The sequence below is a fragment of the Tauraco erythrolophus genome, chromosome 6 (assembly GCF_009769465.1).
Source record: "Tauraco erythrolophus isolate bTauEry1 chromosome 6, bTauEry1.pri, whole genome shotgun sequence".
NCBI classification, from domain to species: domain Eukaryota; kingdom Metazoa; phylum Chordata; class Aves; order Musophagiformes; family Musophagidae; genus Tauraco; species Tauraco erythrolophus.
Genome location: NC_141470.1, coordinates 46821539 through 46849327, shown reverse-complemented (window position 1 = coordinate 46849327; position 27789 = coordinate 46821539). Strand labels below are relative to the sequence as shown.

Below are 27789 nucleotides of genomic sequence, written 5' to 3'. Positions count from 1 at the left end.
ATTTTAGCATAACTTCTTGTTTATGAGATTAAAGCCCTGCCTTTACTAGGCACCAAGCCCTAGCTATCTCTCGGTAACTCATGAATAGGATGCACCACATGAACCTCTGTCTCTAGGATGCTTCCTCTTTTCTCTACAATCTCCTCTGAAAGATCTCATTCACTGAAAATAGTTGAAGAAACTAATCTTTTTGGTTTTGTTTGGGTTTGGGTTTTTTTTTAATAAACTAAAACATTTAATGCACCTAAACTCATGCACCAAATCACAAAGATAGCATTTGGATAGATGGTATGTGCTCCATTCATTCTAATATTACCAAATTTACTGAGCACTATGATGTTTCTGATGTTCAAGAGGATATTCTACTACTTATTTTGAAATAAACATCTATTAAAGTCTTAGGGAGTCTAGTAGCTGCTTTCTAAAATGTGGTCTTGGCAAACTCTTACATTCATATTCTCCTGATTGTTATCACTGTTGTTATGCTGATCGTCAGAACTAAAATGAACCAAATTTGACAAAATTATTCACTGACAATGCTGGATTTCAAATAAGGGAGCGTTGTAAAAAGTAAAAACCCACATATGCTTTAATTAAAAAGCAGTATCCAAAAATTAAATAGGTCCCATTGTGTGAATTAAGAACCACGTTAATGTAGATCTTGACAAGTAGATATTAAAAAGCAATTATCAACAAGATCATCTGACAGTAATAAAAAGATTGAAAAGTAATTATCAACAACCTCATTTGAGGATAACAAACAGATTGGTCAGGTGATGTGGACAGATCTCTTCCTGGAAAGTAACAAACAGGCAATGTCATATTCATGGAGGAGGGAACAACCATCCATTTAAGAAAAAAAGTCCATTCACAAAAGCTGTGATGGAGGTACTTCAAATAACTTGTTACACATGAGCTCCCACTATCATGCTGTGGCGAAAAGAAATTAAGTCATTACTGTGTAAATCAAAGAATGAATTACGAAAGGAGGACCATCTCCACAGAATGGGATTCTCACCCAAAGTGACAGAACCAGGCAACTCACCGAAGCATTTTGAGCTCCTGAGCAGCCTTCAGAATTATCTCATGCTGTCTTTGGCTAAGGACCATCACTCCTCCCAAGGACTGGTCAGAGTCCAGGTTTGAATCTGCTCCCAGCATATCAGAGGAATGTGAAGGTGGAGGAAGGGATGAATCTGAACGATCCTCCAAAGACCGCAGTCTGTCTCCATCATCTGGATACCACCTATCTGACATCCGTTCCCTCTCCCAATCAGTCCTTTCAGGAAGGTAGTCTTGCTTCTCCCGCCATGTGTCGTATCTCTCTGGATACTCTCGAATTCTCAACTCCCCTCTGTCTCGGAGGTCTCTGTCATAATGATCTCTGTTCCTATCCTCCCTCCACCTATCTTCACGATATCTGTCCAGAGGTGGAAGAGGTGGTAATGGTGGTAGAGAGGGGATATCCAAGTCACGATTCCCCATTTCTCTGTCATCCGTAGGTGTCATGTCCCAGTCTCTATCCCATTGTCTGTCTAAATCTTGATCATAAATATCCGAAGATCTTCCAGTCCTATCTAGATCTCTCTCTAGTTCCCTCTCTCTTGGCCTTTTCCAGTCATCCCACCACGAATCTCGTCTGTCATGATCAGATGATAAAGGAGGTAGTGGTGGTAGGGGAGATAATGGAGGCAATGAATGGTGAGATTGCAGCCTGTCATCTCTGTCATACACATCTACAGAATCATCTTGATAGTCAGAGTTGTGATCTCTCCAGTATCGGTCTCTTTCCCAGTCATCCAATCGGTCATGCTCCAAAGAAGGGTCATCTTGGCTATCTAAAGGAAATTCCTCTTGCATTCTATCATCTTCATGACCCCAAGAATCTCTGAGTGTCTCGTCTCGATGGTATGGAGGCAAGTTGTCAGAGTCATCTCCTAGATGAATGGGTTTATCTATGTTGCCCGTTTCAGATCTTCCTGTTTCCCTCTCGCGGCTACCTCCCCTCCTGATGGGACCTCTCTCGCGGCTACCGGCCTGCCTGACTAGGCCCCTCTCGCGGCTACCTGCCCGCCTGACTGGGAACCTCTCCCGGCTACCTGCCCGCCTGACTGGGAACCTCTCCCGGCTATCTGCCCGCCGCATGGGCTCCCTCTCCCGGCTACCTGCCCGCCGCATGGGCTCCCTCTCCCGGCTACCCGCCCGCCTTACCGGGCCTCTCTCCCGGCTACCCGCCCGTCCCCTGTCCCGGTTGCCCATCCGCCCAGCTAGCTCTCTGTCTCGGCTAGAGAATACCCTCTCGTGGCTATCTGACCATCCACCCAGTCCCCTCTCTCGGCTGCTGGACCGTCCCTCTGGCATCCTCTCCCTGCTGCCTGACCGCCTATCTGGCATCCTCTCCCTGCTGCCCGCTCTCCTGAACATCCCCCTGCCACGGATGGATGCCTGCCTAGCCTGTCCTCTGCCTCTGTATACATATCCTCTGCCACGGCCATCATCCATCCTGCCCATTCCCCGGCCATGGCCATCATCCATCCTGCCCATTCCCCAACCACCGTCCATCCTTCCCATTCCCCGGCCACCATCCATCCTTCCCATCCCTCGGCCACCATCCATCCTTCCCATCCCCCGGCCACGGCCCATTCCCCAGCCACGGCCATCCCCTTGTCCTCTGCCACGGCCATCATCCAGTCTGCCCTGTCCCCTTCCTCTGTTTACTGGTCCCTTGCCTCTGTCTTCATGCATAAAAGTCCCTTTCCCTCCGCTTTCTGGTCCAGGTAGGTCCTGGGTGCTATCTGAATCAATCAGCTGGCTATCTGGTGAATCCAAATCCTGATTACCTGTTACAGGGGTTACCGCACCACCTGTTCTTGCAATATCTGACTGCAAAGCTACAGGGTTACTAGAAAGGGATGTCGATTTCTGGTTCTGAATAGGTGGAGTAGGTGCTTTGGACTCTTCTACTTGCTGGTTAGGATCATGTGAACTCCATGTCCACTTTTTAGGAGGGTCTGAAGTAGTTTCTTTGACTTCAGGTTTGGATGGTTCCTGTTGAGTGTTTGTCAGGTCCTCGTTTGGCTCAATGGGACCTGCACTCTGCTCATCGGGAGTAGACTGTGTTCTGCTTACAGTCTGCTGATTGCCAGCTACGTCTGTAAAAGGTTCTTTGTTTTCAGGCTGTGAGTCTGTCTGTGACTGTTGCTGCTGTTGCTGCTGCTGTCCCAAATGAGGCCTGGGCCCCCTCCACCGTGGACCACCAGGTCGGGAACCATGTCCATGGGACGCATGTGTCGAAGTATAAAATTGTGCTGCTGGCCCTCGTGGGATAGTCCCCCATCTACTTGAAGACTGCCCATCTGTATTCTGTCGGTCGAAACGTGACCTGTATCCTTCTGAGCGGTGGGAGTCAAAACGAGGCCCTCTCTGTCTTGAGCCTTCAAATTTGTCATATCCTCTTCCTCGAGGTCCATCAAATCTATAGATGACATAATGGCAATTTTATTCAAATGGAACATGACAAATTAAAATCCTCTAAAAGAAAGTTTCATACCCCTCAAAAGTCACTTCTAACTGATGAATCCTAGTGTGCCTTAGGATCAATCCCTACTTAATCAGTGCAGATGCAGAGACATATTCTTCAATTCAATAGTGTCCACTGAAGAGCAGTTTAAGCCACTTGCAGATTATGTAACCCTTAAAGGAAATCTGGTTTAAATATTTCAGGACTGAAACCTGACTAAGAAATCTGGCAAACTCATTTGGAAAAAAAAAAAGCTTTCAATATTTGTTTAACAGAAGTTTTGTTGCAATCAACAACTCCTGTTGAAATTTTATTTTAATAGTATGCAACAAGTCTGCTTAACTATGGTGATGAATGCCATCTACAAAAATCTTTAAATACAGGTCCTTTCAGAAAGTGCAGCAGACTGTGATATCGCCCAGCTCCATGCAAGATAATATGCCTAACACAAATACATTTTTATTGCATCACTTTTTAAATTCCTTTGAGAGCACCTACAACTGCTATTGCTTGAATATGAGGACCATCCCTGGAAATGTTCACAGTCAGGTTGGACAGGGCTCTGAGCAACTTGATCTAGTTGAAGATGTCCTTGCTCATGGCAAGGGAGGCTGGACTAGATGACCTTTAAAGGTCCCTTCCAACGCAAACTATTCTATGATTCTCTTGATATTAGTTCATTGCTGTCTAGTTAACAACAGCAGTTGACTTGTTACAGAATTTACTGTTTCAGTGAGCCATTTACCAAACAAGATCATTTACACAACCTCAAAGAATTTTAATAATCTCGATAAGTTGACACAGTAAACTGCCTTTTTTGGGGGTAGAGGCAGGTGAAGATGAACAGGAAAAAAGAAGAAATTACAAAGCGCAGTGGCAACATAACTTAGATTTGAAGGATCAACTTTTACATGGAAGGTATGGCTGGAAGGTTGGATACTGTAAGTCAAGCTTCATCCCCAAAATTCTGAAAATTAGTTTAAGACAGTTCTTTAGAGTTTCTTGAGAAAAGTTAATTGCTGAAAAGAGGTGAAGGGGGGGTGTGTCTGTTTATATGTCTAGTCATTACCTGAGACTTTTTAACTGGGATGGCAGCACATAACACACACTACTTTTAATTTATCCCAAGTTCAGTTAAAAATTTATTAGGACTCTCTTTTTTGCTAACTATATTGAGAAGAAAGAGTGAACAGATTTCTGGGAAAGCTTTGATAAAACCCTAGAAGGGTCATGCTATCACAGTATAGGAATGAGCAATGGTTACAGTGTTAAATAAATGCTGTAAGTATGCTCAAAACCAGAGCTCCTGTATGTGCATTCTAAAAATTTTTGATTATCCATAGCCTACCATCGCACAGCACTGAACTCTAAACTAATACACATAAAAGACATGCACTAGCAAATCATGAAAACAGTCTGTTCAGAACTGTACATCCAACAAAACCCCAGGACCAGAAACAACACTTTTTAAAAACCATCAGGAGGTAGAGAATTATTCAAAGGTATAAAAAAATCGATTTACATTGAATAATAATTCATTAATTGCTAGCATTAATGATCACTTTGGAAGCAAAGAGAAGGGAAATAAACAGGAAGATATGATAGTAAAGTCTAGTAGAGTACGCAAGGATAGAAACAACTGAATAGAGCAACACTGTTCTTTGATTCAGTAGGCATCATATCTACCCATCTTGAACTAATGACCAGACAGGACAGATGCTGGTTTTGCAACCTGGTATCACGTCAAGTATGAAAGAAAAACATTCTAAAACCAAGATTTTGGATTAAACTATATAGCAGGTATAAAACCACATAAAAGACACAGAACACTGGCTTTTAGAGTAGCTTTACATCCACCTGATAAAACGAACATTTAAATTTGAACAAAACTGTATCTTGCTGAAAGATAAAGACAGTAATCTTCAAAACCAAGACCACCACGATGTAATGCAAAAGAAAAAGCATCAAAGAACCCTAATGCTAGCATCCTAAGGCTCAAATCTTAATTTCTCTCCTCTCTTGCTTATAATTGTCTGAATGCTAAGTAATGCCACATGTGTAGAAAACCATTGATTTGAACTTAAGACAAGCACTACCTCTGCTACCAAACTGATGTTTTGAAAAGTGCCCTAAATAGGACAATCACGCAGCTAAAGAACTCTTTAAAGCACTAGTGAAGAGCTTTGAATTTTCATTTCTTTCTGTAATAAATGTTCATAGATTTCTAGGTTGGAAAAGACCTTAGAGATCATCGAGTCCAACCGTCCCTAATCCCCATTAAACCATATCCCTAAGTAGATCATCCACCCTATTCTTAAACACACATCCAGGGATGGGGACTCAACCACCTCCCTGGACAGCCTATTCCAGTGGCTGACAACCCTTTCAGAGAAGAAATACTTTCTAACATCCAACCTGAATCTCCCCTGACTAAGCTTATACCCATTTCCTCTTGTTCTATCACCCATTACTAACGTAAAAAGCCCTTCCCCCACCTCCCCACCATCCCTTCTCAAGTATTTGTAGGCTGTAATCAGGGCTCCCCTCAGCCTCCTCTTCTGCAGGCTAAACAGCCCCAACTCTCTCAGCCGCTCCTCATAAGTTTTATTTTCCAGCCCCTTGACCAGTTTAGTCGCCCTTCTTTGGACCCGCTCCAGGAGCTCAATATCTCTCTTAAAGCGAGGGACCCAAAACTGGACACAATATTCCAGGTGCGGCCTCACCAGTGCCGAGTACAGGGGCAGGATCACTTCCCTATTCCTGCTGGTCACACTATTCTTGATACACGCCAGTATCCCATTGGCCTTTTTGGCCACCTGGGCACACCGCTGGCTCATATCAAGCCGGTAGTCAACCAAGACCCCCAGGTCCTTCTCCGCCAGGCAGCTCTCCAGCCACTCTTCCCCGAGCCTATAGTGATGCTTGGGGTTTTTATACCCCAAGTGAAGGACTCTGCACTTGGCCTTATTAAAGCTCATGCCATTGGCCTCAGCCCAACGATCCAGTCTGTTCAAATCCCTCTGAAGGGTCTCCCTACCCTCGAGCAGATCAACACAGCCTCCCAGCTTGGTGTTGTTCGCAAATTTACTGAGGGTACATTCAGTCCCCTCATCCAGGTCATTGATAAAGATGTTAAACAGAACTGGACCGAGCACTGAGCCCTGGGGAACCCCACTGGTGACTGGTTGGATTACAAAGAGTACTTTTTATTGTTTCTAAAAAATAAATAGCACCTGAATTGCCAGTAATTAGCTACATCAGTATAGTCAACTGAATATATATCTGAATACTTTTCTGAATCCCTTTCAGAATGCCTACATTAAAGTGCCACTATATACAGCAACACCTTAAAAACAATTCTTCAATGTTTTTGCTTTAGATTTTCTAAACTGTGTTCCAAATACCACAGAAAAAATGATGAGAATTCAGATCACTTTTCATATAGAATTGCTCTTTCAAGTGTGAGTTATCTTCAAACTAAGGACAGCAAAGACATTCAAGTATTTACCACAGCTTTCCTATTTTCACAAAAAGGATATTGTGTCTCTGGGAATGAAAAGGGTGCAGTATGTCCAAGCATTTTACTAGAAAAAAAAACGCATTTTACTCTAGATAACGCTCAGGTGAACGGCACCTATCTATCCTTGCTTTAATAAGATAAATACAGAGCATGTGTACATATGACAAAACCAAAACCTCCAAACAAGCACACTTCACACGACCTCAAGAAGATTTGAGAATGAGATATATGTTTCATTTCTTAATACATCACTGAAAGTCTTGTAGCCTGGAACGTGTATAAACCAATAAACACATCCTTACCTAGGGCCTCTGGGGCCTTCAAAACGTGCTGATCTGGGAGGATCTGGAAGCAACCCACCCGACCTCACTGGTTTATCCTGCATGGTAGGTGCATGTGTTGAAGACGCTGCAGAAGTGGCTTTCAGTTCCCCACATCCTTGCTCAGACGAAATAGAGACAGTTTGCTTACTAAGATGAGCTTGAGACTTTCCGTGGTCTGAAGAGCCAAAGGATGAACTTACTTGAGAATGGTAAGGTGAATAGACAGTTGAACTAGCTACTTTTGATGCATAGGTACCAGGAGTGGGAAGCAGAGCTGGCCTTGGTGTCTCAGTAGATTGACTGCTTTGAGAACTGGATCCTGAAGGACCAGAGGAATTAGATAACTGAGAAACTGATGAGAGAGGCGGGGGAACCAGCGGAGGTGTAGCTGAAGGTAAAGTTGGAGGCATAACAGGAATGCCACCTTGGGTGGTTTGAGAATATGGAACAAATGGAGGTGGCAGTGAGACATTTGCAGGATACTGATTCTTCAGATTTTGGAGCGAGGTCACTTTCTCCTGCAGATGGGACTGAGTGACCTTCATCTGTTCATCCCATGCTTTCCACTGCTTCTCATACTCTTGAAGCTGGTCTTTGTGAGGGTAGGTTTGAAGCTGATGCTGCCACTGTTGGTTCATTGATCGCTCCCAATCTTTATGAAGCTGCTGGAACTGTTTTTGCTGCGCCTCATAATGTCGCAGCTGCATGTCCACTGACATCGTCTGCAAAGAGAAGACAAGAATAGTTTCAAAATACCATCTTAGTTATTTTCAGAGCCACATACTTCAGTATCACTTGTAATATCACAATTTCTGACTTGGGCAGAAGCTTGAGGAAGAACTACACTGAAAACAAAACCAAACACCAACTGTGACATAGAAAGTTACTGTGACAATTTACACATTTTATGACTAGAGGACATTTATGTATAAAAGGCACTTTTTTTTGGCTTTTTTTTTTAACAGGACAGCTGAAGAAAGCTATAATCAAAGGGCTCAAAGCTTGCTATTACTGGATGCTAACAACAGATAAAGGCCAAATCAATCTTCGTGCATTCAATATATACAGTATGCGGCAATTTCTCAAGGTTTCAGTTTCTGCTATTAACCTGCTTGGAGACGCTTCAGCTGTCAGCAATTATTTTTCTCTAAGCCTCTGCCAGATCATCTTTATTTGCACAATGAAGCTCCTTTCAAGGAGGTACTGTCTTTCATTAAGTGTAGATACAGGTCCTAATATCCATGCCTTGATCTTGACTGAGATTTTTAGGGTTCACACGTAAGAGATTTTTTTTTTAAACAAGCAGACAGCCCAAGCAACAAAGAAATGCTTAATGTACAAACTCCGTCAACCCAGAAAAAGCTGACTCAACTTTCTAATACAATAATCGACTTCTACTTAAAAGCTTAAAGGTTGCAACACTGATAATTATCTAAACTTGTCATCAAGACTTTTTATTTTATTTCACTGATTATTTAAGTCAAAAATAATGTAAGAGTGATTTTCTTAATTACTTTAACTGCATATTTTTGGCATAAATATTTACTTTATCATTGTACAAATTCATTTTTGTACTACACAATGTTGTAAAAAAGAGCAGCTACCAAATTACTTCATGCATTCATCTGTTTACGTGACCCTTCTCCTGAACTGTTTTCCCAGCAGTAAAACATTCAAAGCTGAGTAAATTCAATATTGTGTTCAGCTTTGCTCCTGCATCAACCAGGTATGTCAAAAAATCTTATGACAAGTGTAAAGTCTTGTATTTCTCATCCTATTGAAGCTTCATCATCATCTGTCAATTCTTTTTTCATTCTGAAGTGGCAGTAGGAAAAGCGGATGTAGACTTTTCGACCCAAGCAGAAAAAGTAGCTAGACAAATGAGCCAACCATGACAAATTATTCAACTACTTGTTTTTCAGCAGACCATGAGTGCTGTGTCACCCAGGAAGTCTATCAAACACCATCTTCTTAATGTTTCACCTGTAAATGTGGAGGCTGTTGCATGATCTGTTGATACTGCTGTACTATCTGCTGCAGCTGTGCATGCTTCTGCATTATTCTCTGATACTGAAATCCAACCCGGTGATGGGGATGCTGCTGCCACTGAGCTGCTGCAGCTTGCAATTGCTGCAATCTCAAATCTTCCTCGGGGTCATCAGGAGGTTCAATATTGAGCTAGAGAAAAAAGCAAATACTATAAGTAAAGGATAGCTTCTTCTGTCAGAAGAAAAACACACTTGGCCACCACTCAGTTTACAGGAAGTTTATGAGTGTTCGTTATTCTATCACTCCGTATTTCAGGGTTCTGGCCACCCATAGCTAATGGAAGGCTGCTTTTTATTTCATTTATTCTTAATGTGAATAGTCTGATCTAAAGGTCAGGCTGATGGCAATTAGGATATTCATACACACAGAAACTACCTACAGGAAAATTACTAATCCAGTTTAATATTTCTTTGACGACATGGACAGTAGGATTGAGTGCGCTCTCAGCAAGTTTGCAGATGACACCAAGCTGTGTGGTGTGGCTGACACACCTGAGGGTCAGTCATGATGCCATCCAGAGGGACTTGGACAAGCTCAAGAAGCAACACCATGTAAACTTCATGAGGTTCAACAAAGCCAAGTGTAGGGTCTTGCACAAGGGTCGGGGCAATCCACAGTATCAATACAAATGAGGGATGAAGGGATTGAGAGCAGCCCTGAGGAGAAGGACTTGGGGGCACTCGTGGATGAAAAGTGGGACATGAGCTGACAACGTGTGCTCTTGCAGCCCAGAAAGCCAACTGTATACTGGGCTGCATCCAAAGAAGCATGGCCAGCAGGTCAAGGGAGGTGATTCTGCCCCTCTGCTCTGCTCTCACGAGACCCCATCTGCAGTAGTGTGTTCAGCGCTGGGGCTCTCAACATAAGGACATGGATATGTTGCAGTGGATCCAGAGGAGGGCTACAAAGATGATCCGAGGGCTTGAGCACCTCTCCTATGAGGACAGGCTGAGAGAGTTGGGGTTGCTCAGCCTGGAGAAGAGAAAGCTCTGGGGTGATCTTATCGCAGCCTTCCAGTATCTAAAGGGGCCCACAAGAAAGCTGGAGAGGGACTTTTTACAAGGGCGTATAGTGATAGGACAAGGGGCAATGGCTTTAAATGAAAGAGGGCAGATTTCTATTAGATCCAAGGAAGAAATTCTTCACTCTGAGGGTGGTGAGGCACTGGAACAGGTTGCCGAGAGAAGTTGTGGATGCCCCATTCCTGGAAGTGTTCAAGGCTGAGTTGGATGAGGCTTTGAGCAACCTGATCTAGTGGAAGGTGTCCCTGCCTGTGGTAGGGGGGTTGGAACTAGATCGTCTTTGAGGTCCCTTCCAACTCTAACCATTCTATGATCTGTTATCTGTTGCTCACAACAAATATAATGAGACAACAGTGCTTTTTCATGATGAGGTAAAGTAACTCCAAGTGCATTATTCTTGCTACTTGGTAGGAGCTAGGAGCCCTCACACTAAGTTAAAGTGGAGCACATGCTGCAGGGCAATCTATCACCCTATAGTAATCTGCTCAAACATCAATCATGACCTCCATCCATTATAAGTAACTGTTATTAAGCTTGTTGTCAAAAACATTCTGTGCAAAGTTCTTACCTTTCAGACAAAGTATAACACACAGAGACAAGGGGAGTCAGGATTGACTGCCAGAGAGGAATTAAGAAGTAGTGTCTTAAAGGTAGCATTCATCATCTACCAAGTACTTGATTTTGCACTTAGGTGTCACTAAGTATTTCTCACAGACAAAGATGACAACACTGGGGAAGGTGTGAGCGAGTCAAGCTTGGACTCACTTGGTGCATGTGTGGGTGACTATACAAGTCTGTATACAAGGAGTGTGGTTTTATTTTTAATTGATGCAACATTAGTAAATGTTCTTTTAAGATTGCTTTATCATATTTAGTTACTGTTACACAGTATATACGAGAATTTGATGGCATTATTTTCCTGTTTCTTTGCCTAATCTAGCACAACAGAGTGGCATCACTTTACAAAGCCTACCTGAGTTTCAGTGGATGTAAAAGAAGACTCATCTTCTTTGGAAGCCGGAGGCAGGGATTCATTAAGCGGAGGTGGTTCAGACTGCTGAGTTGAAGCGCTCACTTTCCCTTCTTCAGACTTTGCTCTCTGCTCAGATGCATCCTTCACTACTGGACCTTTCATTTGCTGCTGTCCCTGAGCATGGGCTTTTGCCCTTTGCTGCAGGCTAAGCAGGTGCTGCTGGTACCAGTATTGCTGCTGTTCCTACAACAGACAGAAATTTTCTAAGACAGCTTTCACGGGAAAACCTATGAAAATTAATTAATGACAGTCACTAGAATCATACTCTAGAAGTTTTAAAACCTGTTTTGAGGGAAAACTCACTTCGACATCAACAGTATTGCAATGGATGTCGGAAGATCAAATCAAAATTCAGAAATCACTATGTGAGGTATAGTACCGGCAGCAGAATTTATTTCCTACCTCAAAGAGCTTACAACTGAAGAGAACGATAATGAAAAGCAGAATGGCCAGTAATGAGCCAAATTACTACAGATATGTGACAAGTATCATACTTAGTGTTTTTAGTGCTTTTTATTCCGAACAACTACAGGTACTTATGAGACTAACTTAGGTAAAATGAAGGGAAATGGAGGACAAGTATAAGCAAGGGAGCAGTTAAGAGGAAAAGGAGAAAATGTACAAAAAAGATGAAGAGGAAAGAGAACAGACATCAAGTAGAGTGAAAATGACAGCTGAGAAATTGTGGTGGAGACATTTAAATACAGGCTGTGGAAAAGAAAAAGATGACAACCAGCATATAGTGAGGATTATTTATCATCTGAATTCTCATTAATTCTGATTCATCCAACAGCTGAAGAGGTGAATGGATAATTTTTTGGGTGCAACCCTATCTAAGAAGTTATCAAGCTTTCACTTTTAAATATTCCAGGCTAGAATTAGAGTACTCTGGGCAGATGACAGTAACTTCATCAAAGCACTGAAAGCTGCCACCAATATTAAGAACAAAAGACTAAAGATAAGTATCTCAGCACTTAAGGAGTGGTGCATCTTGAAGAGACCTGAATAGGAACCAACAGTTCTGTATCTTTTCCAATACAAGAAACATCAGGCACCAAATCAGACTAGCAGGACACAGACTTAAAATATATGGGAGGCAGCTCTTCACCTGACATGACTTTCTGCTACCAAAGCCCCTGCCAGAGACCACTGCGAGGGCTAAAATTTTGTGGATTGAAGCACAGCTCTATAAGCTCATAGAAGAAAAATCTTCAGATTTTAAAAATAAAGACACCAATTGCAGATAAAGCAGCTCCTATATTTTAGGGAAGTATCACTAGATACTTGGTTTTTAAGTTATTCTCTTAGCGTCTGATTTTAGTCACTGTCAAATACAATCATTCTTGTGCTCTCACGTCAATTCCACCACCTCTGAGAATTTGTGACTGCTCTACATCTTTCATATCCTCTGTTCTTCCCTTCCATCGAAGCATGCACAGTTAAGAAAAGACACCTATATAAAGCCCACTCGGAAACAGAAAAGAATCCAAAAGACGCAGGTATTTTAAAATATAAGTGTGACAACAACAAAGTGGTAGGCGCTGTCTGATGAGATTTCTCAAAAGTGAGCCGTTCTGCCTATCTTAAAACAGGTTTAAAAGAAGCATGAGTTTCCTCCAAAAGCCCACCTCATGCTCTCAGGAATGGTGTTTTGTATTGGTAGCAACCTAGTGGACACAATTAAACACAAAGCTGTATTTTTTTTTTTTTAAAAAAAACACACTTCTATAAAACTGTAACTTGGAGATGAGGTCAATGAGAGTTTCTTGGACTTTATGTTGATCCTGCAACAGCTCCTGTCAAGAATCTTTTAACAAGAATACAACTCAGAAGAGTTGTTAAGGCTTTGGGTGGAAGACGTGGATTCATATTCCAGCACGGACACTCTCAGAAACCTTCAACAACATGCTGTACTAAGTGCAACTTCCAACAGCAGAGAGGAGCATACGTCCCCAGCTATACAGAAGCTGATTCAATTATCCCTCTCAAAAGGTATTATAAGGTGAACTACCATGACAGTGCTGGATGCTATGCTTAGTGAGCACCTGTTCTCCTGCCACAAACTTCTTGTCTCCAGTGATCCGTTTTGTTTCTTCTCATTCTACCAATTGGGCAAAGAGCTAAAACTCATAATATGATCAGTGGTTCACACAAAGAACTATGATAATATTGTCACCTATTTTTTGCAGCCGATGAAGGCAGTGACACATGTATTGCAGGTTCTAACTGAAAAGTGTGAGAAAAGTGGAATGGTAGATTCCTACAGCTTAGTCTGAGCAAAACAGAAGTGCTAGTGCCCACACATGCCAAAAGACTACTTCAAAATGAACTTAGGTGACTGTAGGCCATAACATAATGCCTATTTTAAGGGAAAACTCAGTCCTTTTCTAGTAAAGATAGCAAAATAATAGTTTAGCATCCTTTATAAAACAAAGTGCAACAGTCTGCTGAAAGGTGACATGGTAAAGATAAGTTAGCTTTAAGAAACGTAGATGAATGCATATGTAAGGGTACAAGTGCACTCACACATCTGTTTACTTCTGAAAATAAATAGCAGCATACAGTACTCAAATACCAGATTAATGAATGAATGAACTAATCAGATTAATGAAATACCACAGGTATCTGAACAAGACTTGACAAAAGATGCATTTGACTGTAAAAAAACACAAGAATCCAGTAATTTAATCCAGCTGTACACCCACGTAAGAAACTACGCTAAAGTCACAACACTGTCAAGGCAAAGAGTGGTATCTCGTTTTCACACAGGAAAGGGAAATAATAAAACATTAACTCACAGCAAATTGCATAATATTTTCTATGTTAAGAGAAAAACACTGATCTATTTGGCTGTAGCCACTGTTACTGCAGGATGAGAACAGAAAGAATTGTTTCCAATTACCAGTTTAAACACAGGCTTAACAGGATCTTATCAATGACAAATAACAGTATTTCTCTAGTTGGCTTTTAAAATCATTAGCAAGAAAGCATCGCTATGCTTTCCTGTTCCTATTGTCTAAGGACTTGTTGCTCCAAATCCTGTCTCATATTACAGCCTAAGATAGCCAAAATCGTATCAATTTGTTATAACAAATTTATGACCAGCAAAGTACCATATTCCTTCTGAACTAACACTGAATTGTGCACGAGAGTAAACCAAGTACTCAAGATAGAAGTTGTCTGTATAAACACTCATAAACCAAACCATGTAAAACTTCAGCACTATTCTGCTTCTTCTGTGCGTGCACCACAATAATGCATTACTTCTGACTCTTCTGGCAAAGAGAGAGTGATTGAGGAACAATTAAATAACTTCAATGAAATTTCAGGCTACATAAGCAGGGAGGAATTACAGCTTACTGTTCAGTCTTGAGTTTGATAGTTTAATAAGTCAGCAAGCAGCCTCAACACCAAATTAGTGTCACTTTCTACATCTGATTTTTCAAGGTTTTGTCATTAAAAAAATGTAATGAGTCCCATTGCCATCACTGTAAAAGATCAACTAGTACTGTCCAAAACCTTTTTAAAATTAATGAACTGAAAGCACCACTGTGCTAGGCAGCAATTAATTATATGACGCAAACTTAAAAAAGATACATTCCCAAACATATTCAGGTATTGGTATGAAATATTAATGGATACAATGAAAAAGGTGTCCCAATGATTAACAAATTTAAAGTCAGTGACATCAATATGACGCAACAGGATTTTTGCAAACTTAGCTTCAAATCAGAATCCCTAGATCAGTTTGCCAAAAATAGACGGATGCCTTTTAAACTTAAAAAAAGTCAACTTAAAGCATGCACTTCACCTTTGTTCTTGCAAACAAAGATCTCTAGAAACCAAACCTAAAGCCATGCAAAAGCCTCAGTGAATCTACCTGACCTGTACACGCGGCCGAGGACCTCAACACCACGTCTCTCTGTGCACATTTAACCTTAAGCGACTGCATCGTCCCTAACTCAATGCATATGAATGGTCACATCGAGTTCACTGGAACTGGTCACTTTTAGGAAATGAATCATACAACATATTGCAGGCATTTTGGCCCTAGTGCACACATAAAAAGTGCACAGCACTAACAATATTTTTCACCTCAAAAGCACTTCAGAACATTTCCCTCCAACGTCCCATACGATTTTATACTGGAAGATCAAGCACGCGTAGCACAAAACGTGTAAGTAAGTCTAAGTAAAGGGCAACTACATACTCCAACAGAAACGCTTCTGTAGCTTTAACTATGTGTGGTAAGATTAAAATAGTCACAATTCTACACTGATCAGACAAATGAAACACGACCCCATGAGAAAACTAAATGAAGAAATCACTGAAGACAAGAGGCACTTGCCCTGCAACTTGCAACAAGCAGACTGTTGCATCTCACAACAGGCCAGATGAAGTCAATGGAGGTTTGGTGCAAGTCGCCCATGTGCTGTATTTTGGAGAACTATTCTCTAGAAACCAACAACCCCCCCAAGAAAATTAAATTCTCCCAGGAGTTAGACTTTTCCCTAAATAACTCATTTGCAAAAACGATTATTTGTTACATTCTGACAACCACCATTGGATAAAGAAGCATTTACAGAGCCTCGCCTGAGCCATGCCATTCCCAGACTTCCAAGGCTTGCGTCCAAACCCTTTAAGCATCATACAAATACGGCGTGTTTATTAATTGCCCTTTGCAACGGAGATGTTTGCAACACTCCGTACCCACCAGCAGTTAATTGCAACCCCTGCCCTGGCAATTCCCTGCTGCCAGCCGGAGCTGCAGGTGCAAACGCGGAGTCGGTGTTGCCTTACCTGGGGAGTCATGGTGGAGGGGTCCGGCTGCTCGGTGCCACCGGCCTCCTTAGCGGCACCCTGCACGGCCTCCGGCTGGGCAGCAGCAGGCAGGGGCAGGGACGGCTGCGGTGGTGGGAAATGGGCCTGCGATGGCTTGGCCGGGGGAGGGATGGAGGGAGCCAGGCTGGGCTGAGCCGACTGGGAAGGGGAGGCCTGGGAGGAGAGCAGGTAGGGCTGGGGGTGCGCCATGTAGCCTTGGGCTGGAGGCGGCAGGTAGGGCTGGGCGGCGGTGGCCGGCGGGGGCTCCAGGTAGGAGGGCGGGGGCTCGGAGAAGGACGGGGGCGGCTGGGAGGTCTGTGCCCGGGGCAGGTAGGGCTGGAGCGGCGGGGACTGGGCCGGGGGCGGCTGTGTCGGGGGCAGGTACGGCTCCGCCTGGGGGGGCGGCATGTAAGCCTGGGCCGGGGGCAGGTAGGCCTGGGCGGCGGGCTGCGGGGACTGCGGCGGCGAGGACAGCTCCATGTCCATGGGCACCGGCGAGGAGGGCACCGGCTCGCCCCAGTCGCCATGCCCGCCCGGCGGCTCCTGGCCGTCGCGCTCCCGGGAGGAGGCGGGCGGCTTGCGGGTTGGCGGCGGCTCGCGGTGGGCGAACTGCTTCTGGTAGCTGCGGACGGGCGGCGGCACGGGCGGCGGCGGCTGCTGCCAGTCGGTGAAGGAGCCAGGCAGCGGCGGCGGCGGCAGCCCCGGAGGGGGCGGCCCCGGCGGCGGCGGCGGCCCCAGCAGCACGGACTGCAGCTGCTTCTGGTGCATCTGCTGGAGCTGCTGCAGCTGCGCCAGGTGCTGCTCCTGCAGGCTCAGGAACCCCGAGGTACCGGCGGGAGGCGGCGGCGGCGGAGCGGCGGCGGTGGGGGGCGCGGGGCCCGGCGGCGGGTAGCTGGGCAGCGGCATCGGCGGGACGGCGGGAGGCGGCACGCTGGGGGGAGGGATGGGCAGCGGCGGGGGTGGGATGGAGGTGGGCGGCGGCGGGTAGTGCCCCGCCGCCCCGTACAAGCCCCAGGCCGGATACATGGCGGGGCTACGGCGGCGGGAGCGCAGCCCGGTGCTTCCACAGGCCGCGGCGGCGGCGGCGCGTGCGGCCCACGGCGCCTGCGCGGGGACGTGCACCGCCCTCCTGGGCAGTAGAGTGCGAGCGAGGCGCTAGAGCGTCGGGCGGGCCCTTGGTCGGGGGTTGCGCGCCTCCTAGCGGGCAGCTGCCGTCACTGCGGGAGGGAGGACGCTCGCCCAGCGGCAGGGCACATAGAGAGGGGCGGAGGCGAGTCCAGAGCGTCGCTTCCCTCCCACGCCCGGTCGTCACGGACCAGGGAGAGGCGGACAACAGGAGCGAGCTAGAGCGGGCCGCGGGGGGAGCGGGGGCAGGGGCTCCGGCTCCATTTTGTGTACGGGGGAGACGAGCGGGCCGGTACCGCCGTGTCCTGCCGCGGGACCGCAGGCGCCCCGTAGGGCTGGTCCGGTCGCCGGCGGCCGCCCGCAGGCCGTGGCGCTACCGGGGCGGGGGCGCCGGTGGCCTCGGTTACCTCGGGGCGGCGGCGGTGCCGGCGGCGGCGGCCATGTATGTTTCCGCGCCTACTTGCCGCTGCCGCCAGCAGCTGGCAAGGGCTCCGGCCCCGCCGCGCTGCTTCAGCCCCGAGGGACTACGGCGAAGCCGGTGTCAGCACCGAGGAGCGGTGGCAGAGCTAATGAATTGTTAGCGGTTGAAGGGTGAAACGAGCGCGGCCATGAATCCGGCCGAGCCAGGCGTCGGGAAAAGTGCCGCGAGGCGAAGGGGCTCCGCAGCCTCGTGAAGGACAGTGCGGACCCGCGGCGCAGGGGTGGGGGCGATGGCGGGCGGTCCGTCCCCTGGAAGCGACGCGAGCGATTTCGCTTCGTTTTCAGTGAAGATGCTGGTAATAAACCTGAGAGGCAGAAACGAAAATGGAGCAGCGAATCCGTGAAATCGCCTCATCCATGACAGAAGCAACTGAACTGAGGGGCAGGAAAGAATTTTTTCTTGCGTTTCTCTCCTCCTACACGAAAGTATGAATTAAACAAACAAATACGTTTTGCAGCTAGTTAGCAAAAAATTATGCAAAGTGCTTAACTCCTGTTGTAGAGAAAAGACACTGAGGGCTTGTGCATCTGAATTCTAGTAGCTGGCCAGCGAAGCCTAGTGGCTACTGTTTAGGTCAGTAGCACACCAGCGTTGTGGCATCTCACTGCTTGTCCTCCTTCCCAAATACAGAAAACCTGAGCAATTTTTCTCATGTTCAACCTCTAGTTCATGGCTGGTGAATGAAGGATCCCTGGCCAGTGGAGAAAGGCAGGTGTTGGAGGAAAAGTCCAAAGACACTTCAATCAGGAGAAAAAGCAAGGAAACCAGATTGTTAGGTTAGAGAAAAAGCAAGGAAACCAGATTGTTAGATTAGAGAAAAAGCTTTGTCCTCTCAGCTGGAAAAGCTGGGCTTTGTGTTCGTTATTAAATTCCAGGGAATCCACAGAGATGATGTACCATGAATCTACAAGACAAGCTCAGAGTGTGAACTCAAGTTATGAGATGCAAATTTTTAAGAAAACTATCTTAATTAATTTAATACACATAGAACTTTCTTTTCTTTAGTATCTTTCCTTTTCATCTAGAGGTGATTATTAATCCTCTTCTCTCTAGAGTGGTGCTCCTCCAAGATTTCTCTTGCAGTGAACATGACTTCCAGATCGTACATGTACTTAACATTTATATCCCTGAGCTCTTTGGGCCAGTTTACTCACAGACTAAGCTTTCAAAAGTGTGTCCTTCCAAAATAGGGAATTCCTGTGGCAAACATCGTTTGATTTATCCTCCTGATTGATTCACTCAAAGTGAGTTCTCTTGTGATCAATTTACTCAAGGTTATTTCCTGCAGGCAGGTCTCTCCCGATATTCTTGGTGTTTGTTGTGGTTACTCAATAATGTGAAGAAACTTGTTACTTCCCTCATGAAGAAATACACGTACTCAGCCATTTTGAGTAGCAATTGTTTTCCAGCCTACATCGAGGAGGTTGAAGTGTAACTTCCAAATAACTTGACAGATGCTCTTGTCAATACCCAAATCTGGTTTGGGCAGCAGTAGAGTTGACTCCTGCCAGCAAGGTGGCTTTACCCATTACCTTGTCCTAAAGCCACTCGTCCACATTATGCCCTCTTATTCTTTTACAGTCTATAACATTACTGTATGTCATCATGCTGATTTTAGTTAATTTTTTAAGTGGCTCACGCTCTTCCTGCTTCTAAATGCTATTCTGCCACATTTCAGTTATCCCTCGATTAACCAGTGTCACATCTTGGATCAGCAGTTTAATCTTCCACTTTATCTGGTGGTAACGCTGCAGAAATCTTGGGCCTTCCAATGGCCCCTAGAAAGGAGTAGAAATTCTTTTCTCCCATTCTTCGCATAACTTCAGCCCTTCTTTTAGCAGCTTTTCTGATTGTTTTCTGTCTTCTGAAGCTATGGAAACTGGCTACAGCAAGAGACAGGATGTTATGGGAAAAGCTGGATTCCCTAGAGTTACTGAGAAACATTACAGACATCTGCTTGATAACTCATGTGCAGGTTTAAACCAACTGCCAGAGTTGGGTCAGGAAGGAATTTCTCTTTTGGTTTGGACTGGCAGAGTTCTGCATTCATAGGAACATCAAAGCATTCTCACTTAACAAACTCTTTCCTGTTACAGAGATAATGATCTTTCCTCCTTTGACATGCTGCAAGTTGGATCTGCGGAGTGCATGGAGTAAATACTTTCCTGTGATTTAAGTGTCTGGTACACAGGTTCCCTGGGACTGGAGGGGAAGCTGTCATGGTTTGATGTGGAGGGGGGGGTGGTTCTGGTGGCAGGAGAGGGGTTTTGCTCCCTGCGACCTCCCCGGTTTTGGAACCGGGTTAGGCTTGGTTCCGGCCACCAGATCAGACTCCCATCCCCCTCGGGGTTGAGCCAATAGGGCGCCTCTGCGAATTGCCCTATTTAAGTCAGGACAAAGGGACCGGAAAAGGTGCTTCGCCCAGGATCGAGCAGAGAAGGGAGGAGGGCACTGCCCCCGCTCCCTGGCTCCCGGCCGGGCAGCTGCCTGCGTCGGGCCGGCGCCGCCCACGGAGAATGGCGGCGGCGGAGCCAGCTGGGGAACTCGGGGGCACCCCACTCCCAGGGTGCCCACTGGGCTGAGTTCACCTGGAGAGGACTGAGATCTGAGAGAAACAGCTGCATCGACACCAGGTCAGTGAGGATGGAGCGGGAGGAGGTGTGCCGGAGCCGAGTTTCCCCTGCGGCTGGTGGTGAGATGGCAGGCGGCCCCCCTGCAACCAGGATGGCCTCGGTGGAGCAGCGACCCACTCGCAGCCCGTGGAGGGAAGATGCCTGAGCCTGAGGATGGTCGTGTTGGGACGCACGGCAAGGCAGAGAGGCATCTGGAGTCTGCGTGACGACCCACGCCGGAGCGAGTGGCTACAGCTCCCTAAGTATCCGAGACTGTGGTAAAGCCCACACCGGAGCAATCTGTGGGGAAGGATTGTTTCCAGTGGGCTGGACTCACGCTGGAGAAGTTTGTGGATTTTTCCTCGTGGGTAGGGGATCCATTGGAGCAGGGGAAAAGGGTGTAAGGACTCCTTCTCCTTTAAGAAAGAGGCAGCAGTAACAGCACGGAATGAACTGACCTGCACTCCCCCAGTCCCTGCCCCCTGTGCTGCTTGGGGGGAGGAGGTAGAGCCAGGAGGAAAAGGAAAGGGGGGGGGGGGGAAGGTGTCGGTTTTAAGATCTGGTTTTGTTTCTTTCTGTCCTCTCAAGTAATCAGTTTTTGTTTCCCTTTGTCCTTCTAATTAATCATTAATAAACTGTTTTGCTTTGAGAAAAGCTCTGCCTGTTTTGCCCAGGACCATGGTTGGTGGGTGCTCCCTCTGTTCTTGTCTCAACCCTCAGTCCCTTTGTTGTTTTTTTTTTTCTCTCCTCTGTACTTTACTGGAGAAGGAGAGACTGTGTGAGTTTTAGTTGCTGGATCAGCCTAAAACCACGACAGAAGCACTTGATAACTCAGGTGGTCCTTTCCTGTCCTTTGCGTCTCTTCTGACCAGGTTCTTTGAGTCAATACCCAAGTTTTTCTGTCTTGCCAATTATACTCAAATTATGAAAATTTCCTGATGGGTTCACTCACTGCCAATACTTTCTCCCTGCTGCTTATCCTCCAACCCTCTTAACACTTGTTTAGGAATTGCCTTATGCCTATTTGAGGCAGATTACAAGGAATGTTAATTTAAGGAGTAAATGACACTGGTAAATGGGCACATTTGCTTTGATTCCTACCCATAGTTCATGCTACATACACATATTTTTAAGTCCCTCCAATGAGCATTCTGCTGGCAGGCACATTCCCCAAATTCATCATGTTACTGTGCCTTTGACCTCTTCATCAGTGCCAGAAAGACTTATATCAAATATTAGCATGAGCATCAATTTGTTTCTTCTCCAGTCTCCTTCAATTTAGGTTAATTCAAGTGAAGTTATTTGCACAAGAATAACTCAAGAACTTTGTACTTGAAGAAGTCTTTCAAAACTCGAATTTTTCTGAAAACCAAGTTACACAGACCTAATCCTACAACTGTTTCTCAGTCCTTGTTTGACTACACATGGTCTTCAAGTGTTCATGACAATACTTAAAACATTTAGTTTAAAGAAATGTGACTTGGATTGAGAGAAGAAAACTAAGGATGTTATTTCTGAAATGTACAATTATACACCGAATGTAAAATCTCAGAGTTGTTGGCTACCCTCTTTCTGGCTGGAGGTGGAGATGATAAAGTTCAGTTGTGATCACTTGGAAGGGGCTATGTTTTTAAGTGTCAGTATGGTGTTATTTCAGGGATGAGTTTAGTAGCTGAGCCTGCAGCAAGCGAAGAGATAGTACGAGGGGTAAGACTGATATGTTCCCAAAGCTTCCTGCAGTATCTCTACAGGCACAGTGCTAGCAAGAAAGTTATCAGCATGTCAGGGTATTTCCCAAGGACAGGAAACGATTAGCAGAGGAGAGGTATTCTCCTCACTGTATGCTCCTGAGCATACAAACATCTAAGTTCAGCTGTTCTCTACAGCCTAGACCAGTGTAAGGCACCACAAGATAAAAACTGTATTATTGGAAATGTTCTTAATTGCACTGAGAATATAAATTTTCAGTCCCCCCCTTTACTATACCTCAACTGCAGCATTTTGGCCAGGAAGCATGCTACCACACGTTGGCCCCTGGTGCCCTTCATATTGACTGGTGCCTCTCAGTCTTAAGACAATTCTCACTGCAGAGCAGAGATCAGACGAGCAAATTATATTGCTAAAACTTAAAAGAGTAATTAAAAAGATATGAGAATACAGAGTTACAGCTTTCACATACATTTTCCACTCCACTTCTCCATGTGGCCTAACCATCTCTTTTCCCTCCCTCCTCTGACCACTTCCTTCCCTGCAGCAAATGCTCCAGGTCTCTGTGAGACTCTCTTGATCTGCAGCCATTGCTCCAATTGCCTCCCATCTACTCTGCTCTCAGCTCACTTTAATACCTTTCACAGTCATTGTACAGTTGAATAAAAGCCCATCAATTCTGAATTAAAATCTTCCAAACTATTGGTCCGGAGAAGGCATGCCAACTGGTGCAGATTTGATGGCTTTTGTCCAGAACATAGATTCCGATTTGCTTGTGGGACAGGTGTAAGGGAGCTTCCCAGAGGAATACTTGTCCTGCTGCATGTGCAGCAATAAGAAACTTCTAAAATTTCTGTGGTTTCATTCTCAGCCAGAATTGCATCACCAATATTTAATTCAGAATGCTGAAATCACTTTTTCCAATGATCCCAATGAACAGGGAGTTAGGTATGTTCTGGGCACTGCCGCCTTCTCTTTCTCATACGCTTCTCCCAGCTATAGGTAATCAGGCCAAGTCAGAACAAAGATCAATAAAAACAGATTCTTCTAAGTAGCTGCTTCTTAGAAGATCAAGGCTATGAAGTCAGTCCAATGTCACCCACAGTCCTATGAGCAGAGTCTCAGCAAAAAAGAAAGCAGGAGGGTTGGAACCAGAAGGACTCTCATCCTGGCTCGGAGTCCTGGCATCGATGGCCTGGCTGGACAGGTTAGAATCGAGGAGCTCCATAATCATCTGGCATTCTCTCAATATTGTATCTGAGAAAGAAAGAGGGAAAACCTATGAAGACAACCTACTGCACATTGCTCCCCTCCCCATGCAGCAACAGGCTTACAGGCAGACTAAACAGCAAGCAGCTTTGTTGCACTTCTGTCTGCAGCTCAGATCCCCGGGCAGAAAAATATTACTTCTGAAAGTGAAAGGCCTTCATAAGGCTGCTATTATCCTTCACCTCAAACTCAGAAATCCAGCATCTCAAAAACTCACCATCTCCAGAGAAGGACAAAAGTGGCGCTTTTGTAACATCTCATGTAGCATGTCAGAGCAGACCAATAAGAGAATAAACTTTGGCCATTCAGCTTCCAATTCATGGCCACGGTGACTAAGGGGCATAGATATTTTGAGAGAAAAATCTTCTGAGCCACGTTCTAATTACAGATCAGTTAAGACTTTACATGCTTATAGCAATAAACCCTCTCATTTCTGACATACTGCTCTGTCTGCATATTACTAGATTCATTGTCTCTGCTGCTAGCACAACTGCCTCCTTTCTAGCATCTTTCCTATCCCATCTGATGACTTTGGCCCTTTTCTCTCCATGTCCTGCCTTCTCTCCTTAACATGCTACCAAACATATCTACCATACTGTGAAACAATCTGGCATAGGTTCTATGCAAGATAAATCTTCTGGGCTGTACATTACATAGAAGAAATACTAAAACACTGGATATGACAAACAAAGGTAAGTGAAGTCTTCTTAGTCTAGGCTTTATGAGTGCTTTGGAATGAACAGGAAATTAATGTAAGCAAATTTTTGTACAGTAGATTACTGGTCCTATTGCATATTAAAAAAAAATACTTGCAGATGCTGGAAAAATCTGTTGCACTGAAATTGCTGCACTAGCATCCTTCTGAGTTGGTTTGAGTTTTATCTAAGAAGCAAATTCAGTGTCTCAGCTGGGGGTACACAGAGCTAAAAAATAGACTATGGAAAAAGAATGGTTCTTTTCCTCAAGAACCTGTAGATGCATTTGCCTGGTAATCTTGCTGCTGGTAAGCAAAACTGATCTATGGAAACACTGGCCTCAAGGAAACTAGTTTCTTGAGTAAGAGCAAGTGAAATAGACTGCAATAGAAAATAGACTGCAATAAAAGCAGGTCTGCGACCAGTCTCTTCCCAGCAGCAGCTGTACTTCTACTCTTGTGCAAACACTAGGCCATTTACTGCAACCTGCGCTACGGACATTGCAGGAGAGAAGCACACGGTGATAGAGTCCCTGTCAGACAAGGATTCTGCCAGGCAGCGTTCCTCCCCGTCAGAGGTCCCTCACCTGTGCCTGGAAATATACATTATAGGCACTCCTGGGATTTTTCGTATTCTCCGCTTGAGTTCCTTATCCACTGTGGCCACGATGTAACATTTGTGCTGAAAAAAAAGAGGCGAGTCAGATTCGACACCAGTGAACTTGCAGAAAGGAGACAAAGCTGAGCAAAAGCTTCTCTTCAGTGAGTTCATTTAACATGAGAGGCCTAAGAGTCCTTAGCGAGGCATTACTAGGGCTTGTACAGAACTCGACAGCAGACTAGTAACATCCTTCCGCTCATCAACACGGACTCGTAGAAACATCCAAAGTCTGTCCAGCCTTCCCAGCTGACAGCTTGCCCATCCTGAGTGCTCCTTGATGCTGTCCTATACAACAAGAACACTCAGGGAAGACTACACCTTCCTTCAAATAAAGTTGTGCTAGGGACTGAAACTGCCCCTTAGCGAGATTTTAGTGTTGCTTTGTGGGAAACTTAAGTCATCAGTAACTAGGACGGTTCAGAAATTTTTTGTATGTTAGCATAGTACAGAAAATTTCAGAAACAGAAGTACCTGAGTGACCCTCTGTACCAAGCAGTCATCTGCGTAGGTTCCTTTGTGCATACATGGCAAGCGTTCAAACCGAGGGTCCTTGGCGATTCTGTAGGGATATACAAGGCAGCATCACAGCAATCAGACCACGTGTACAGTCACACAGTATGGAGGAACAGGAACGCCCCTTTCTAGGATATGCAGCATGTTATTCTCAAAACAAGGGCTGAAGGGATACAGTGAATGGTACACAACAGCCAACTGAAATGAGGAGCAAGAAAGAACACAATTTGTTTGGCTAATTATCATAGATTAAGTATTTCTTAGTACTTGCTGTTCAAGATCCCTAAAAGTTAGGCTCTTGCCTAACAAAGTCATTTGAAACAAATTATCTGTGGAAAGAACTAGAACTTCTTCTGGTATTGGATCGTTGGTACCATGCATATAGGAATGCTTCACCTCCTGTTTGAAGGGAAACATCAAAGCTGTTTAGGGGATGCACTCAGATACTTTACAACACAACAGGCCAAAATAAAAAGCAGAAAACACCACATCTGACTGGCACACCTAGACAGCACGAACTGCATACATTGGACTAGTTTTGTACAGACCACACAATAATCTGGCTCCAGATTATCAGTACGTGCTACCTACTCCTACAGGAGTAACATGAGGCATGAGTGAAACGTTCCGTAAGACTTCTGTCACTTCTTTATTTTAGAAATTTCTCTAATTAAAAAAAATATATATATACTTTGAGAAGCAGGAGGAAATGTTATTTGAAAGTCTTTGAGGGAAAAAAAGATTTACAGATCAATATTGTGCACTCATACCTAGCATTTAGTTTTTAAAAAATTATCTAAAACTGGAACCATCGTACTCATCTCATACAGCTGGACAAATAAAACCAAGTTCAGGACTCTGCAACAATCTAATCACCCTCTAGTGCAAGAGCACCACTCATAGAAAGTGCTTTTCGTTTATTTATATTAGAACATTAAGTTCTAGAACAGAGAACTCCACCCTGCACCTACCTTAACGCCACACGGTACTTCTGTCCTAACTTCTCGATTTCACCCATTACACAATCTGTGATACATGGAATACCTACGTGCAAAAAAACCCTGTATTAAAACCAAGCATTATTTCTTTACAGACCTTTACATATTTCCCACATGCCTAGGAATAGTTAACTATCATGGAACTCTATAACACATTACTTACAGCTTTAAACTTATGAGAACTGATAAGCTTGCAGTGACGAAACATGTAGCCACTGAGTTTGACCATGCCATGGTAATTTTAGATTTTTAAATTATTAATGCTTTGCCGTTGTTGACATTAGCACTTAAGACTGTTGTTTGACTGAAACCAAAGACAGTTCCAGGGTCACCGTAGCCATGAACAACAAACTCAATGATTACAGCACATATCTTTTTTCCAAGATTTCTATCATCGTCAGCTATTGACATGAGGCCGATAAAGCACATCACGAGCACGTCATGGCACTATGTGGTCCCAAAGAAGCTGTGAATGATGGAGACACTCACACTTAGCATAGAGACAGTCCATCATTGACTGCACTAGGTCCAGCTTGGCCTTAATGGAGAAGTTGATGAAGTTAGTGTCAACCAGGATGTGATAAGGAGGGCCCAACTGTGTATTATACTGGAAGAACAAACAAGAGGGGTGCTGGGGGCTGCCAGGAAGACAAAGAATTCAAATCAGTTAATTGCAGTTAACAACATATCCAGTCCTACAACTTGCACAGAATAAAGGAAGGGTAATGAGCAGAAACAACTCAAGGTAGTGTAGGAGGGTGACTCATCAGGTGTCCCACCGCTGTCTCCCAAGCTCGCTCCCTTGGTTTGGGGCACCGTTTCCTACTCTGACAGCTTTGCTCGGGAAACGCCCTTGGTTGCAGCCTGCAGCGTGGCCGGCCCTCTTTCCCTCAGGCGTCGGCAGCACTTACACCTCCCGCTCCTTGATGGCACTCGGGTCCTCCTTCTTCTTCACGGGGGCTTTCGCCCGGTCCTTCTCGTTACTGCAAGGAAACACAGGCACTCCTGAGGGGCACGAGAGGGAAGGGCAGCCAGCAGTGGAGAGGCCTGGGCCAGGATCCCCTCCTGCCTCTCCCGAGCGGGACACGGGGGCGGCCACCCCACGTGGCCGGCTCCGGGGCTCCGTCTGGAACCGGAACCGGGCCCAGCCGCGGCCGCACTCACATCCGCTGGTCCCGGAGGCTAATCATGCGCTTCATGACCGCGTACTTCCGCGCCTTCTTCTGCTTCCCCTGCAAGGAGACGGACACGCAGCCGCGATGAGCTGGGGAGACCCGGGACCCAAGACCCAGGACCCGGCCCACTCCCAGCTCACCATGCTGATGCCAATGCTGCCGCTGCCGCCGCTGCCACTACTTCCGGTGGCGCCACGAGGCCCCGCCCCGCCGGAAGGCCCGGGAGTGGCATCACTTCCGGCCGCCGGCACGGGGCAGTGGCGGGT

General features: G+C 45.4%; 2 protein-coding genes across 2 annotated transcripts in view; both read right to left on the bottom strand.

Moving 5' to 3' along the window:
- Positions 1–17314, bottom strand: part of YLPM1 (YLP motif containing 1) — a 39595-nt gene extending 22281 nt beyond the window's left edge. The window contains exons 1-5 of the mRNA XM_086612631.1: positions 16268–17314; positions 11408–11650; positions 9347–9541; positions 7343–8085; positions 1046–3475 (exon numbers count right to left, since the gene is read on the bottom strand). Coding sequence (XP_086468757.1) covers positions 1046–3475; positions 7343–8085; positions 9347–9541; positions 11408–11650; positions 16268–17314 — 4658 coding nt within the window. The remainder of the gene's footprint in view (positions 1–1045; positions 3476–7342; positions 8086–9346; positions 9542–11407; positions 11651–16267) is intronic.
- Positions 17315–22863: 5549 nt separating this feature from the next.
- Positions 22864–27689, bottom strand: FCF1 (FCF1 rRNA-processing protein). Its single transcript, XM_086613469.1, has 8 exons — positions 27664–27689; positions 27513–27580; positions 27260–27331; positions 26838–26986; positions 26322–26394; positions 25309–25396; positions 24764–24858; positions 22864–23470 (listed from the first exon to the last, which is right to left on the bottom strand). Exons 1-8 carry the CDS (start codon positions 27664–27666, stop codon positions 23422–23424), a joined length of 597 nt encoding a protein of 198 aa, XP_086469595.1. The 5' UTR covers positions 27667–27689; the 3' UTR covers positions 22864–23421.
- Between the last annotated feature and the right edge of the window lie 100 nt (positions 27690–27789).

Bases quoted from the DNA above. Each gene is read 5' to 3' on its own strand.
- FCF1 (XM_086613469.1), bottom strand. The intron at 26,395-26,837 runs GTGAGTGTCTCC...TTTTGCACGTAG, and splicing joins GGACTGTCTCTATGCTAAGT to GTATTCCATGTATCACAGAT. The intron at 24,859-25,308 runs GTACTTCTGTTT...CTTTTTTTTCAG, and splicing joins TGGTACAGAGGGTCACTCAG to CACAAATGTTACATCGTGGC.